At 34.8% G+C, this 14,814-nt stretch overlaps 1 protein-coding gene and 1 long non-coding RNA gene across 4 annotated transcripts; one reads left to right on the top strand and one right to left on the bottom strand.

Annotated features, from left to right (window-relative positions):
* The first annotated feature begins 2,217 nt into the window (after positions 1-2,217).
* On the top strand, positions 2,218-7,385 carry LOC113760552. 3 transcript variants are annotated; one of them, XR_003467066.1, is made up of 6 exons: positions 2,218-2,346; positions 3,280-3,359; positions 4,008-4,046; positions 5,497-5,564; positions 5,886-5,993; positions 6,881-7,385. It is a non-coding gene; the product is annotated as an uncharacterized LOC113760552 (long non-coding RNA). The 3 variants fall into 3 exon arrangements; XR_003467065.1 differs by having other exon boundaries at positions 6,877-7,385; XR_003467064.1 differs by having other exon boundaries at positions 5,886-7,385.
* Positions 7,386-9,146: 1,761 nt separating this feature from the next.
* On the bottom strand, positions 9,147-10,046 carry LOC113760042 (ethylene-responsive transcription factor ERF042-like). Its single transcript, XM_027302618.1, has one exon. It carries the CDS (start codon positions 10,044-10,046, stop codon positions 9,147-9,149), a length of 900 nt encoding a protein of 299 aa, XP_027158419.1.
* Positions 10,047-14,814: the final 4,768 nt, after the last annotated feature.

Genomic DNA, 14,814 nt, shown 5'->3' with positions numbered 1-14,814 from the left:
CGCCTGCCTCTCCACCCACTTTTCTGTCAATTGCTACCTTCATCAGAGTAAACTACACCCACTTCACCTAGAAACACCCAGTAGGTTGAATCCCACCCGAACTTCAGCTTTCTACCTTCAGTGAGTGGTTGGTCAGAGTAGATTACCTTCACAAGCACATGAAGACGCTTGCCTCAATTTTGTTTTCTGCGGCTAATTTAAAATTTCAACTTGAATTTCAAAAACCAATTCTCTTCCGTTTGCTCCGTCTGCTCCCGTTTGGAAGTCAACATTTTTTTATTTGGAACGGCGTCGTTTTTGTGCCCTGCTTCAGCCTTGCTGACTTGGCTCATTTGTCTCCTCACGCTTTTTATTGTGAGGAGACCGTATCCCCAGCTGTTCTCTACCAGGAGCGCCTTTTCTTCACTCCTTTCATTTGCCATCTGACTTCCTCTTTCCAACCTTTTCTTTCTCTTTCTTCTTGTCCCTGTTCTTCATCATCATCACGAAGAAAGCTTATGTTTTTCTCTCTTCATTTTCTTTCCGATGGATGACAACAAAATCGAAAACTAGCTGGAAATTTTTTTTTTTGCTTCAAAAACTCTTCTTGCTTCTTGCTTCTTTCTTCTAAAGCATCTTTATTAGTCTTTTAGTTTTTTTTTCCTCCTATTATTTACGAGTTTTTTTTCTTTTTGATGGACAACAACAAAATCAAAAAACTGACTGGATTTTTTTTTTTTTGCTTCGAAAACTCTTCTTGCTTCCTTTTTCCAGAGCATCTTTATTAGCATTTTGGTTCTTTTTTTCTCCTATTATTTACTAGTTTAGTTGTCTAATTTCTTCCCCTTTTGTGATGTTGTGATGCTGAAAGTACATAATTTGGAAATTTCCTCTGCCATCCTCGTGTAATTTTGTAAATTTTGTTTTCCCCTTTTGAAGTTAGGTTCCATAAGGTTATTTTCTAAAAATGGGTATTCTCACCCCCTCCGCATTTCCAACCCTCTCCTTTTAAAGGAAAAAAATAAAATGAAGAAACTAGAAAAAGCATATCAATGTTCTTAAAATAAAGTACTTGCTCTTCATCTTTCTTTGCCTTTATGAATTTCTGCCTGAATGTTTATGTTTATTATGTGGGTTGTTTGGTTGACCACTTCTATATATTTCTTGTTCAGTTTCGGAGTATGTGGAAGGCAAATGGCCCTTTAAACTTGCTGCTCGCTTGATGGTCTTAGAGAAAGTATATTACGGCAGTATTTTCGAGATATAATTTATGGGTTGATGTATCTTCGTGCAAATGTAAGAGAAGGACTTTTTATTTTTTATTGATCTTATATGTTCACTCTCTTTACTCTAAGCTAACTAACTGGTCCAACCCATCATAATGTTATTCTTCCCTTGCATAGAAATAACTTTTCCATTTTTTTAAAAAGTTTTACTGTGATACTTGTAGTTGCACAAATTATTGGATGAAAAACTAATCCTTGCTGCTTATTTGTGGCTTTTTTTTTTTTGCCAGCCCAAGGCTTCTTTACTAAAATCGATTTTTTTTTTGTTTTCTGACATTCTTTGAAATACCTTTGATTGCTAATCCATTGTGCATGAAGTAGATGTTAATCTTCTTTGTGGTAGTTTTGAGCTCAAAGCCATCCAAAAAAGAGCTTCTTAGTGATAGTTGATGACCATACTTCAGTTTTGTTCACTACCAAGCATTGTAAGGATAGGATTTCCATTTTTGTCTTCTACTTGCCAATGCATATTGTTGCTTCCCGAATAAGGTCTGTTAGAGATGTAATCACAAAAATTTCTTATTAGTCGGTAGTATCCTAGCTTGTGTTAAGACTACCCTTGCCAATTGTGGGTTTTACATGGTTTTACAGTCTATATTCTCCTTAATCATGGCATTGCCTATGAGGTAGTATAAGCTCTTCCCCTTTGACAGATTGCTACTTAAGCTTATAGATTACCTCAAATAATTTTGCAAGTTGAATCATTTAGGAATTTTTTTTACCATGATGTTGTTCTGTTGTACATAGTTTATGGTATTGTTACCTTCATCTGAAACTCTGGTAAGATTGAAGTCTCAAAACTTGAGTGCTCTTGTAAATTATTTCACCTACTTATGTGCCTATAATTTGCTGAAGAAAATAACCATTTGTTTTCTCCTATGATGTCTTACGTATTCAACTTAACCTAAGCTTTTGTCTTTCTATATCGTTTGCTTAACATTAAAATGTTCTAATGTTTTGCAGTAATATCTTTCCAATTTCATAGAATGTAGTGCACGGTGATATTACAGCTGATAATCTCTTGGTAGTTGCTTTTGGGATTGTGAAGATTGGTGATTTTAGTGTTAGTCAGGTTGTTAAGGTAATGCACTGCAGTTTTCGCAATATTTTTACATTAAGGTGGATCCTTACTTGGTAGAAGAACTATATGCCTATGCTTGCACACTGACATCTGGATGTTGTTGTATATTCCTCTCTATAAGGTCTCTGTCTCACTAAATTGACTGTAGCTTTTTCATCTTGTATATCATGCCCGGTTATCACCAGAAAGACAGAATTTGAAAAAGGTTATTTTTGTTGTGTGGTTGTTGAAGAATTTCCAGAATGTTTGATCATGGTCCACTAAGGTGGTTTTGTGCACACCTACAAATGCCTTTCAGTAAGGCACATAAGAAAGATTAAATAAGACAAAAAAATTTTCTCTGGACCAAAAAAATGCCAAACAATAAAGGAAGAAATAGTCTTTCTTTTTGTTATAGCACATCCTTGTTACCTTTTCTTTGTTAGAAATAACCCTCCAATTTTGTTGGATTGTGAGGATCTCCTATTGAGCAAGATGGTATGCACCTTCTAATGGGTTTGTTTTTGTCATCGGTGATTGTTTCGGTTTGTCAAGTTCTCTTAACCTGCTTTTACTTTTAGGATGATAACAATGAACTTCGCTGCTCTACTGGGATTCCTATTTTTACCACACCAGAGTGCTGTTTAGGTAGTTGTATGATTGATGCTGAAAGTATGCTAGACCTGAGGCTTCACTTCTGCGTACTTACAGAAGCACTTGGCCCTATGTATTTACATCTTTTTTTTTAGTATAATTAGGTTCAAACTATCATACCAAAGTAGCTAACATGTCGGTAAGTGGGTTCACAAGCATGAATACGTGATAATGTATTCCCACTGCCTCCTCACGTACAAGTGTCCTGTAAAGAACAGGAATGCTTGTTATTCTTTTTGTGCCTTGTTTATTTGCTGGTTTCTATAGTTGTTTGTAATTGGAGATTTGTACTTTTAACAGATTGTTAATAACCCCTTGTATATCCCTAATGGAATGCATTCCCCTGCTAAAGGACTTGATTGAGGGGCTTTTCTACAAAGGTTTGTCTCTAGACTATTAGTGCTCCGTGTCTTTGATTAGCTGATGATGCTTAGCAATTGATTTCCACACACATACTGCCATTCCATTCTTATGTTCTCTTTTCCTTCTCATATGGTTTTGGTTCATGTGAATCATTGAGAAGGAAATTAGAAACTTCAAAAACAATCTCTTTTCTACAAAACTTTTAAAAACTGATAATTTCAATATTTGTCCCTGACCTTTTGGCTGTGTATGGTAAGGTTTGTACTTGATGGTTAGATGAAATTTGGCCAGGACCCTTGAGAAAGAAAAAATAGTCTAGAGAAGGAAAAATATGAAATTAAAAAAGAAGGGAAAAAACACAAAAGGCCAAAGAAGCTTTGGAAAAAAGAAGGAAAAACAGATTTTGAACTGAAGCAAAAAATCCCAACCAATGGCTGCATTTTTTTTAATGTGAAAAAAGATGATGAAAATTGAAGAGGAAGTAATGGTGATTTTAATGGAGTTCTCGCATTTTCCTATGGTTCCAGATGTTTTACTGAAATCATTAACCTCAAAGGTTTATTTTACCCATCATGTGATTATTTTTTAGTCATTTTTTTCCAGTTCTTTTTTTTTCTTTTTTTTTGGGTCTTCTAAAAGCTGTTTGCATCTTTTTTTAATGGCAGCTATATGATAGAAGAAGAGTGAACAACAACTGATGGCAGGTTTTTTCTTTTTAACCATTTCATGTGTTTTCTTCCAAAAATGTTTGTTGAATTCTTAGCTCACAAGGAGCATTCTTTTTGGTTCCATGGATTTTTAAGAATTAGAGAAATGAAGCATTTTTTCATGATTGTTCATATAATCTCTTTTTTTTAGCTCTCAAAAGTTTCTTCTTAAAAGGGTGTGGGTTGGCTGTTTCTCTTAAATTGTTTTAGTTAGTTGGTAATGATTTTGACATTTTTGTCTTTTTACAGCTAGCTATTTTATACTTTTTGGGCAACATTTTATTTTGGGCAACATTTTATGGTCATGTGGGTGAAATTCCATCTTGGGGCCTTCTTTCTTGATTTGGATCAATATATTTTTAATGGAAATAGAATAGATATCAAAAGTTTGATTAAACAAGTAGTAGCAAAAATTTCAGTAATTCGTGTAATTTTTGTGAATATTAAATAGGAGCAACCCTGATACAAAATTTAAGACCAATTTTTAAGATAAATATCTTTGATTGACTTTCACTTTACACTTGCTTATTATTTGCTTTCTTGTTGTTTCTCTCTCTGTCAGTGCCTATTGGTTGTTCTACTAAGTTTCTCTATGATGATTTGTTCTGCTAAGTTTCTCTATGCCTCTGGTCTTACTGTAAAATCCATGTAAATTGATTGTGTAAAGTGATGATTTTGGTTAAATGCTGGTTTCATAAGGCTGAGGATGTAGAAATGGAAGAAGGTTAGTGATGTTGAATGCACTTTAGTATCTTTTGTGGGTATCTTTGATTAGAGCTCTATGTTGTTAGGATGTTTGAATACTTATAAAGCTAGCAATTTCAAAAAATTTGTGGAATTCAGCTAACATTGATACTGTATAAGTCTGTCACATATCATAGAGTTGTTGAGAATGTTCCTTACTGGAAGGCAAGGAATTTTTGACGATTCCTTGACAATGAATGCTTAAATTTCTCAACTCCTGTTTAGTTGTTGCTTGGGTTTTTCAAAATAACTGAATCATCAATTTCTTGGTTATTGTTCATGTCTCTGCCTTTGTATTTTTCATTGGTATACAAAGAATAAAATTGCAGATGAAATAGTTTGTTTGGATTGAGCATTATTTACCTAGTTTTATTTGCTTACATCATCATTACAATTTTCAATACACTTTTTTATCTTCCCAATTACCTTTTTATCTCACATACATCATATCACAAAAAGTGCTACAGTAAAAATATCCCAAATAATCCCAAATAACTAACAATCCAAACAGACTATAACACTAATTTTGAAGTGGAATAAAGTGGTATTGATTCTATAACACTAACAACTTGCAGTAAGGTTTGAGCTAACATTATAGGTTCTCAAGAGTACCAATGTCAACATTTTTTTAAAAACAACTTTCAAATTTTATTACCTTTCTAAAACTTTGAACTCATATCTTAAACTTCAATAACTTTTGCAGCATCATTTTGTTTTGGGAATTTTAGTTGTGCATCAATTCTGCCGTTAGTTGCTCCTCCATACATAGAGGTTAGTTTTTCTAGCATTCTTTTCTTATCCTGCTAGGCTTTTTTTATACATGTTTTGCATATATTTTGTTACTTTATGCTTAGATGTAAATTTTGGGAGTTTAACTTCTTAGGAATTTCCATTTTGTATGTTTGTTCCAATATGAAATCATCAGAAAACTTGTAGACCAAAATAAGTTCATGAAACTGAAATATAGCTAGGTAAAATCAAAGTTTCATGCAATTAATTGTGCCATTTGACTATTAGTTGCCATTTAGTTTGAGCCTCAAAGACTAGGTAAAGGGTTAGTTACTAAATCAGTTTTTTTTTTTTTTTTGCCAGATACCATGCAAAAAGCCCAGCCTAAATGGATGTGTAATCAACTACAATTGCTGATGTATTCTAACCTGTTGTATAATACATGTGCTGTTCAACTGCTTATCTTTTAAGGTAAACAATTATGTTAAAAATTACAAAGCATTAGCATATTAACAAACATTTTGTTGCTTTTGTACTCCATTAAATGCCTGTTGATTGGACATTGCCATGTGAGAGAGGCTTCTATCTACAACAACTACTGCTTTGAGCAATGTTAAGCTTTTAAATAAAAGTAAATCTGCATTGACTGCTTGGCAGTGGCAGCATTCCTTTTATTTTTGTCTCATATACAGTAATTTCTACTCTCTAAGCAAATGTTACCAACTAGCAGTTGGGGGAATATTAGCTATCGATTGGATTATGGTTAGAGTAAATGAGGTTTCTAAGATTAAATTACTCCATTACTCCCCAGGTACATAACAAAGTAGAACCTGTGAATGTCAGTTTGCAATTTTGAATTAGTATTATACACTTGGAGAGTGGATATGATTTACTTTGACATGAAACGGGTAACTTTTTGTTAGTAGTATCATACATGTTGTGTCAACCTTTTTTGCCGCTAACATAACATTCTGCTACAAGGTTTCAGGAGCCTTGTCCTTGCCACATCCTAATAGTATTTTGAAATCATGTAACGAGTGTTTAGAGAAGCAACAATAAGAAATAGATAAGAAGCTGAAATGAAACAGGGGATAGTATGGAGCATTTCTGTCCTTGATAAGGCTCTGTAGTAGTTTTGCTAAAAGGTCCAAGTTCTCTGTAGGACTTGTTACCTGACATATTTTAGTTTTGCTCATAGCATGTTGAGCTTCCTCTTGAATTTGTTCATGAGCGACTCAAAACAAAGACATTTCTGATGCATATCAAATTAGTGCAAACACAATTAGCAGATGTAAGGTAGCACTACACAGTGATATAGTATTCTGCGACTAATGACATTTCCACTTCTGTCCAGTTAGCAAGTAGCGCAAAAAATGACTCTCACTTTGCCATCAAGCTAAGATTGTGGAGCTCAACTCCAAGTACATGAACACTCAATTGAACTTGTAATACACATTTGTCTTTTCCTAAAAGCAAATTGCTGGAAAACTCATGACTGCAAGAGAAGCGAATGGTTCTTTAAAAGTTTGTCCTTGACTTGCTAAAAAGTTCGATGATACAGATAATGTAGAAGGAGATGACTCTTAAAATATGGACAGCTACTCCACCAAGAAAACAAGATTAAGCTGAATTCATACTATTCAACTTTTGTACAACTCGAACTTGATACTTTTTGCCTTCTTGATTTGCCATTCTGGATTTGGCATATTGCTTAGAACTTTTTGAATGGATTATTGCTATATCTATGAATTGTGTACATTTGTGTGTGGTTATCCATTAGGCGACTTTTGTAGCAGAGGTTGAACTATGTTTGGTCTCAACTTTGTATCAATTCGTTCAGAGGACTTTGCTCCACCTCGATTATATCTGTCTTCTTTGTTTGTTCTGTTTTCATTGTATGCAAAATCAAGTTACAACTCACATTTTACGCAGAAATGAGGAACATCTTAAATTGTATGTATAAACAAGGAACATCATAATGATCTCAATAATCTTATTATATTGTCTTGCATTTTCTTAACAAATTACTTATTTTCACTGCTTAATAAAATTACAAAATCACAAAGATATTACTATACCTTTATGTAACTTTTCATACTTAATATCTAAATTTGAATAACTGGGCATTTTTTATCGAGCCTAACAATTACACCGCACATCACGCGGTGTTTTCCTTCTAGTTGATATCTAAATGTGATAATGACGAACATGTTGGAGGGGGAAAAGTGATAAAATTTGATTTAAAAATTAAGACTTCATGTACAAGTTTAGAAAACTTTAGGAGGCCTATATAGGTTTTTTGAAAACATGTCAGCTGCCCCTACCCGGCCCCTAATTCCATCCTTGCCCTCCATTTTCTTACTTTATCAATAAAATTTAGGAGCGACATCCTCCTTCTACGGAGACAGCCAAAAAAAATCCAGAAAATAGGGTGGAGTCATTATGTCTTCATATCATTTTGGAATTACATCATGTATCTGTTTGGATCCACTAGTTTTTCAAATACTATAAAAATTTTTAAAAAGTACTCTAAAAAGTAATCTAATCTTCTTTTAATATTCAAAAAATATTTTAAAAACTCTACTACTCTTAAATATTTCAAAATATTTTCTAAAAATATCCCAAAATATACTCTAAAAACTCTGCTATAATAAAATTTTTCAAAAACACCCCAAAAAACAGCTAATCCAAACAGAGATTTTGTTGCGTTTTGCATACATCTATTGTACAAGTTCCATCAGTTGCACACGACTGATCGAATACAATTTCTTGTTTTTTGCTCAAAAGACAAAGCAATTCAAAAATTTGAAATGCCGAAATCTTATCAACATCTATGATTTACTAATTATCAAATGGTGTATGATGTAACTATTATGAAAAAGACCCGTTGTTTAATTAATCTTTAGCTGAGAAATACATGATGAATGGGGGATCAAAAACGGCCATGAAGAAACAAATCCATGTGTCTAATTTATTATTAGCAGCTAGAGTTGTAAGAAAAGAACATTCCAGCAATATAGTAGTAACTTTTTGTTTTTTTTTTTTTTTTTTTTGTAGTGCATGGCCTGCTTTCTTTCAAATGCTTTTCTTACTGATCAGCCTTCCCCACTTCCTGGGTCTTTTCATGAGATCATCTATATGACCATATTCTTTTCTGACAAAATTGTCCAATTAAACTATAAAATCCAACAGGAAGAGAGATGGAAAATTAAGGGACAAAAATTATAAGATGTGGATTACCAACTTGATCATCTCAGCGTTATGCAGATTAAACCAGAAAATTGATAAACGATAATGTCTAAAAGTTGAACTTGGATATTTCAAATGTGTATCAGGATTGTGCTTGGTTGCTTTTTCTAGCATATGAAAACATACTACAAATTCTGCTGGAAACTCTGAGTCATAAAAGTTTCTCCTCGATCAACTCTTTGTGGTCAGTGATGGATTTGCCTGAATCATTAATCAACTGACCTCACTTCTCGGCCCTTATGGGGGAGGATTTTCACCTCAAAAACTTCATGTATTTGGAAATCTAACAGAAAGCTCAATTACTTGGATTACAACAGAAGCAAGCAGTAATTTTCTCTGACTTGAAAATCAAAAGTAAAAAAGAAAATTAAGACTCTAATTCTCCTCATTGTATGGAAAATCACAAAAACTTGGTGTACTATTACTAAATGGAGAATCACAAAATCTGGGAGTACCACTGTACGGTGATTCACAAAATCTTGGGGTGCCACTTAATGGAGATTCAGCAAAAGTTGAAGGAATCACCACAGAAGATGAAACCTTGAACCTTTTACTCCTTGACCCTTCACTCACTTCTGGACTGCTCATCCAACCCATCATTTGATCCCCAAGATAAGCCTCACTGACATCTGATCCGTCTGAGTCGAAACCATGCTGCCTGAGACCAATCCATTCATTGCTACAATCAGATACGCTTGAGCTCTCCCAGGAAAATGGCTTATCAGAAGCATGGGGAACAATTACACTTGGTTGCACTACCTTTTCAATATTCTTTATGTCAACAGGCCTTTGGTATTGACCCCTGAAGTGAAAGATACTAGCAAAGGTGAAGTGGTCACTTACTCTGCTCTTGGATGACTTAGTCTCCGAAGTCCTAGCCATGATGCTTTGTAGATTTTTGCTTAACTTTGCTTTCAAGGAAGAGAAACTCATCCCATGCCGTGCATCAGATTCAGGAATGTTTACTGCACCAGTAGAAGGTGATGAACCGGATTGGCTCAAGTTTGGGGGGTTTGCGGCAGCAAAGTTGGTTCGCGCATTTTCTCCTCGTAGAGCTCTAGCTGCCTCGTCATAAGCTCGAGCAGCTTCTTCAGGTGTATCATAAGTTCCGAGCCACAGTCTTATTCGCTGAGACGAGTCTTTGATCTCAGCTACCCATCTTCCTGATGGTCTTTGTCTTACACCTACAAATCTCCGTGTTGTTGATGTGGTTGGCTGTGCCTTCTTTGTGCTGATGGTGTTAGTGGGGGTTTTCGTGGTTTCAGATCCTGCCATGAATAGTAATGCGGGCGTTCAAGAAGAGTCTAGTTTGGGTACAATGTGGTGTGAAATCAGTGAGTTATAGTGGCAGGAGAATTGTAGATTTATGCAGATTGGTGAACTATGATGTGAGAAATGGCCCCTATCAGTGGCTATAAATAAGGTCATCCAAGTCTATACCAAAAGAATATTCTCTTCCTGTTAAGTTTCTTGTTCCTTTCCGATTAATTAGTCCTCAATTGTGTGCATTATTTGTTCACATACTCCCCATGGTTGGCTCCTTGTGCAAAAATTAAGTGAAAGTCTGAGCAATGTCCATTTCCATCCATTCATATGGAACAAAATATGGAGATAATGTGGCTATAAACAAACTTGGGTGACCATTTTAACTTTGTTTCATTTGTTTTTCTATCGAGCAGTAGTACCAGTTAAATAAATGATGTTACAAAAGCTTAATGTTGTTATTGACAAAACAATTGTCTGCAAGGTAAATCCGATTGATAAAATCGCCAACTAATTACCAGTCAAAAATTTAGCACAAATTTTAGTTTCATGTCAACTAGTGCAGCTCGTTAAAATGTCACAACATATTCATTCGCTCTGGGCAATTCCAAGATCAGAATGGGGTTCTTCTATAGATCATTAATCTTCAAGAATGTCTGTAGCACTAATTGATTTGATGTGATTTCTGTGACAGAAAAGAATTCCCAACTACTTCTGGTAGCTATTTTATACGCTTAATCTGCTTAGATCCTATTGCATTCTTCTCTCTACTCTGCTAACAGAACTTATTATCCTTCCTTAGTCGCCATTAATACTTTTTGGTAACTAAGTCAACCAAGCCTACCTTGAAAGGAAGCTAATAAAAAATGCCAACTGTTGAATAAAGAAAGAAATTAAAGAGGCAAACTTGCTTAGGGGAAAGAATAAAATTATTGAGAAGCTGACAAGAATAAGGCATCCATATTAGTCATGTTTCGATATGCCGAACGGTTTTGGAACGTTTTGATTCATAATTCTAAATCCCTGAAGGAATAGTCAGCGTGATTGAGCAATGACCACAATAGTAAGAATTGGAATTATGCACTTGGTTGATAGTTGAAAATTTGGTGGAGTTCCACAGTACCATGCTGTGCCATTTTGGCCGTCCTTTCTCCATAAGCAAAATTCTTTGCACTTATTGATAATACTCGGATATTTTAATCCATTCATGTGAGATGAACAACTTGTAGTCTTTGGGGTCATTAATTAGAGATTGATATTTTGTCATCTTGCTTCCTGAATTAGGATTCTGCTTGTTGAAATGCGGCCAAAGATTCCTACCATTTTTAGTCCCACGGAGGTAAAAGTAATTGTTTTGTCACTTAGCAGTATGTATTTTTTATATTAGACTGACATGGAATGACACTTGGCACAATTAAACAACCTCAACCCCTTAATGATTTTATTTATTTTATTGATGGCATGTTTACTGTGAAACGGTTTGATATTAGCAGTTTAATAGTGCTTGATCAGACTGAATTATTCATGCTGCAACACCCTTGAAAGCATGTAACAGTTGTTGCTGGCAAAGGAAATAATGTTTGATCAGGCTCTTCTGCTGATAACAGAGTGGGGCGATTTTCTCCACTGTTCTGTTCCAACCTTCTGGTAGACTGTTACATTGGAATTGTAAAGATTTGTCAGTAGATAAATGTTTGTTAGTGCATATTTTCTTTTATTAGTCGATGATTTCATCTCCTTTATTAAAGAAATAACTTGGTCTCTATCAAGATCAGGAAAATCCATTCTTGAATTGGGTCAAATTTGTATTCTTGCAGTTTCGCATATCAGATTCAATTTTATGCCTACATTTCCTATCGAATGACATCATTTGACTCCTCAATTATTAGCATTGAATTCTATATTTTACATTAGTATGTCATGAAGCATTTACTTTTTGTCTGAAGCCACCAAACAAATTAGGCAATACTACTAGGGAAGAGTTTAACTTCAGCTTCATGTAAGGTTAATGAGCATTTAGTTAATTTGTACCAGGAATTAGTACTGAAGTTGGACATTCCTCCATATTAGCTTGCACTATTAATTGATATTTGGATCTCGATTTAGAAATGTCGCATGCAGGGGGCATCAGTTCTTGCAGATTAAAGCTTTCTGAAAATTAACACTTCTGTGAATCTTCAAATGTTTAAGCCTAAGACAGATAGAAGTTGTCTTAGCCTTCTGTAATTTGACTGCACTACTTGAAGGTTGCAGAACTGAGAACTAGTTAGGAATGATGCTGGATTATTGGAACTCTTTTTTTTTTTCGAAACGTTAGTTTGCTTGCATTGAACTATAAAAAAGAGTTAACAAATCGAGCAAAGGCCCGAAAATATGTACATCACGTGCTCATTGGCACGGAGGAACAAGAACTTCCTCATCCAACAAAATGCCTAAGGCATAAGAGCTAATATTAGCACAAACATCCTTATCATCATAATTAACTAAGCTAAAGGAGCACACTCGAAACAAAGACTTTAAACACAATATATTTTCAAGGATTGTTGTCAATCTGCAGTCTGAGGATTTGCCAAACTTGAGGCACTTCAGTAGGTCCTTGTTGTGAATTTGTATACTGATGTTGCTCCACTGTCTGTCCAAAGCTTTGCATAAAATCAATTGAACAGCTGCGGCATCATCAATATTTTGGTCACCCGAGCTTCTGTCTTTTAAGGCCCACAACTCCTTTGCCCCCGTTTGAGGATTATTGGAACTCAGCGTAACAAATTTTGCTAAAATGATATCCAGAAAATCTCATTAGTCCGAAAAGCATATTGTGCAGATTGCTCAACCTCTTGGAGAGCAGATATTACTATCGGACAGAACTGGAGTATTCAAACATTTATCCCTTTTGTTCTGCACGTATGCTGGAAGGGTTCAGACAAAAGTAACGGTTCAACTTTCATTCAATCAGGTCTTCTATATCATGTTAACAACATCTAAGAACTAGGGTTTCCAGCTCTTTTCTTCTTGTCTGGCATCAAGAGAATAAAATTATAACCACCTTTCTGATGGAAAATCCAATCAGTTCTCCCTGGGAAGAAAGAAAAAGATCATATTTCAGAAAGCGGAAGCTAAATGCCTAAATGTCATTACTTTTGTTCCGCAAATATTAAGTATGTCACTCAAGAGAGACATTTTTGGTTAAATCATGATATGAAACTTTTTAAGTATAACAGAAGGCGAAGTAAACCCTTGTGGGGGCAAATTATGCACTGAAGCCTGTTAAAGGATCCTGTGTAGGTGAAGTTTCAGTTGCATCATTTCTTCTAACAATTGAACTCCAAAGATTTAAACAATAGCAACTTTGATCTGATCCAGCTGGATGCAATTTATTCTCAAATAAAATTGACATTCTAACTAACAGGCACCAGATAAGTTTGTTTGATGTGCATATCGCAACATATTAACCACACAAGGACAACACTAATTTAATGTAAGAAGCTAAGATCAACACAGCTGACAAGGGAAGAAATTGTCTTATTAACACTGCCAGTAAGAGTATTTTTAATGATATTTAGTGCATCAATCATTTGTTTCGTAGACTTAAAAAATCTAAAACAAAAGGTTTGATTGAAGGATAAAAATCCAGAAACAATGTTGCAGTCTACATCAGGAGCATTATCATTGAAGAATTCGTTACTCCTTGACTGACTACTGGGAAAAACATTATTTCTTAAGACTAACAACAGATTAGTACTTCTATAACCGGACCATGCAGCAGAGTGTTCATTGGTCTTCATTCTTAAGCATTAGTACTTTTGTAATTCCATTCATTGTTTGATAGGTAAAATTTACTCATGAAGCAAACTTCAGATCTTTCAAGTGATAATCACTTTGTATCTTGGCTCCCGTCTGGAGGAAAATTCAATGTTCTACTTGCCCTTGCGAATGTAATTTGAAATGTAGCTATTTGTGCCGATTTTTCCCGGCTAACAAACTGTTGCTGATGGAGTGATGGTTGCAAGCGTGCCACCTAGTTTGTATGAAGAAAACTAGGAATTTAAAACCTGATGGATGGACCGATTTGGTGAAAATGGGAATGCTTTACGATTGCTATTTGTCCTACTTTGAGTAGTATTAAGGACTTATAATTCGTGCCAAGAGCAACCGATTACAAGGAAAGGTAAAAAGACAAGAACTAATAACTAATGCTGATGAATTATGGAATGTAAAGGAAGCTGGAAAACTCATGAAAGCTGCTTGGAAATGTGAAGAACATTCAAATGGAACTTGCTGATTTGTACGAAAACTAACATGAAAGTGCTGAAACATGAAACAGGAAAGAAATGATTGCGTGAAACCTGAAATCCTAAAATTAGCCTAAGAAATCTAAGAAAGCTTTGGGAAATCCTAATTTTAGCCTAACTTTCTACGAAAACTGTTTAAAAAGAAAGAAACGTCAGATTTGTCATGTTTTGTGGAATGAAAGTATGTCAGTGTCCAATCTGACGTATCTCTAGGTATTTATAGATGTGAATTTTCCCTCTCAAAATCAGCAGTCCAACTTCCTCTAATCCCCATGTAATGCTCTATGTTAGTAATATTGGTCTCCAAATATGGGTAGTGATAGGCTTCGAATCCTCTGTCCCCAAAGTAGTCTCTGTCATCTCTGTTCCTTATTTGTACAGTTGCCACGTGTCTCTAACCTTTTGTTAACCTAATCTCAAATAAACTGATAATAATCGATTTATAAGTTTACTCAAAATCAATTAAAATAGATAACTCAAAACTTTTTTGT

This window comes from Coffea eugenioides, chromosome 2, assembly GCF_003713205.1.
Source record: "Coffea eugenioides isolate CCC68of chromosome 2, Ceug_1.0, whole genome shotgun sequence".
NCBI classification, from domain to species: Eukaryota; Viridiplantae; Streptophyta; class Magnoliopsida; order Gentianales; family Rubiaceae; genus Coffea; species Coffea eugenioides.
The sequence above is the reverse complement of the archived record's forward strand: the minus strand, read 5'-3'. Positions and strand labels throughout refer to the sequence as shown.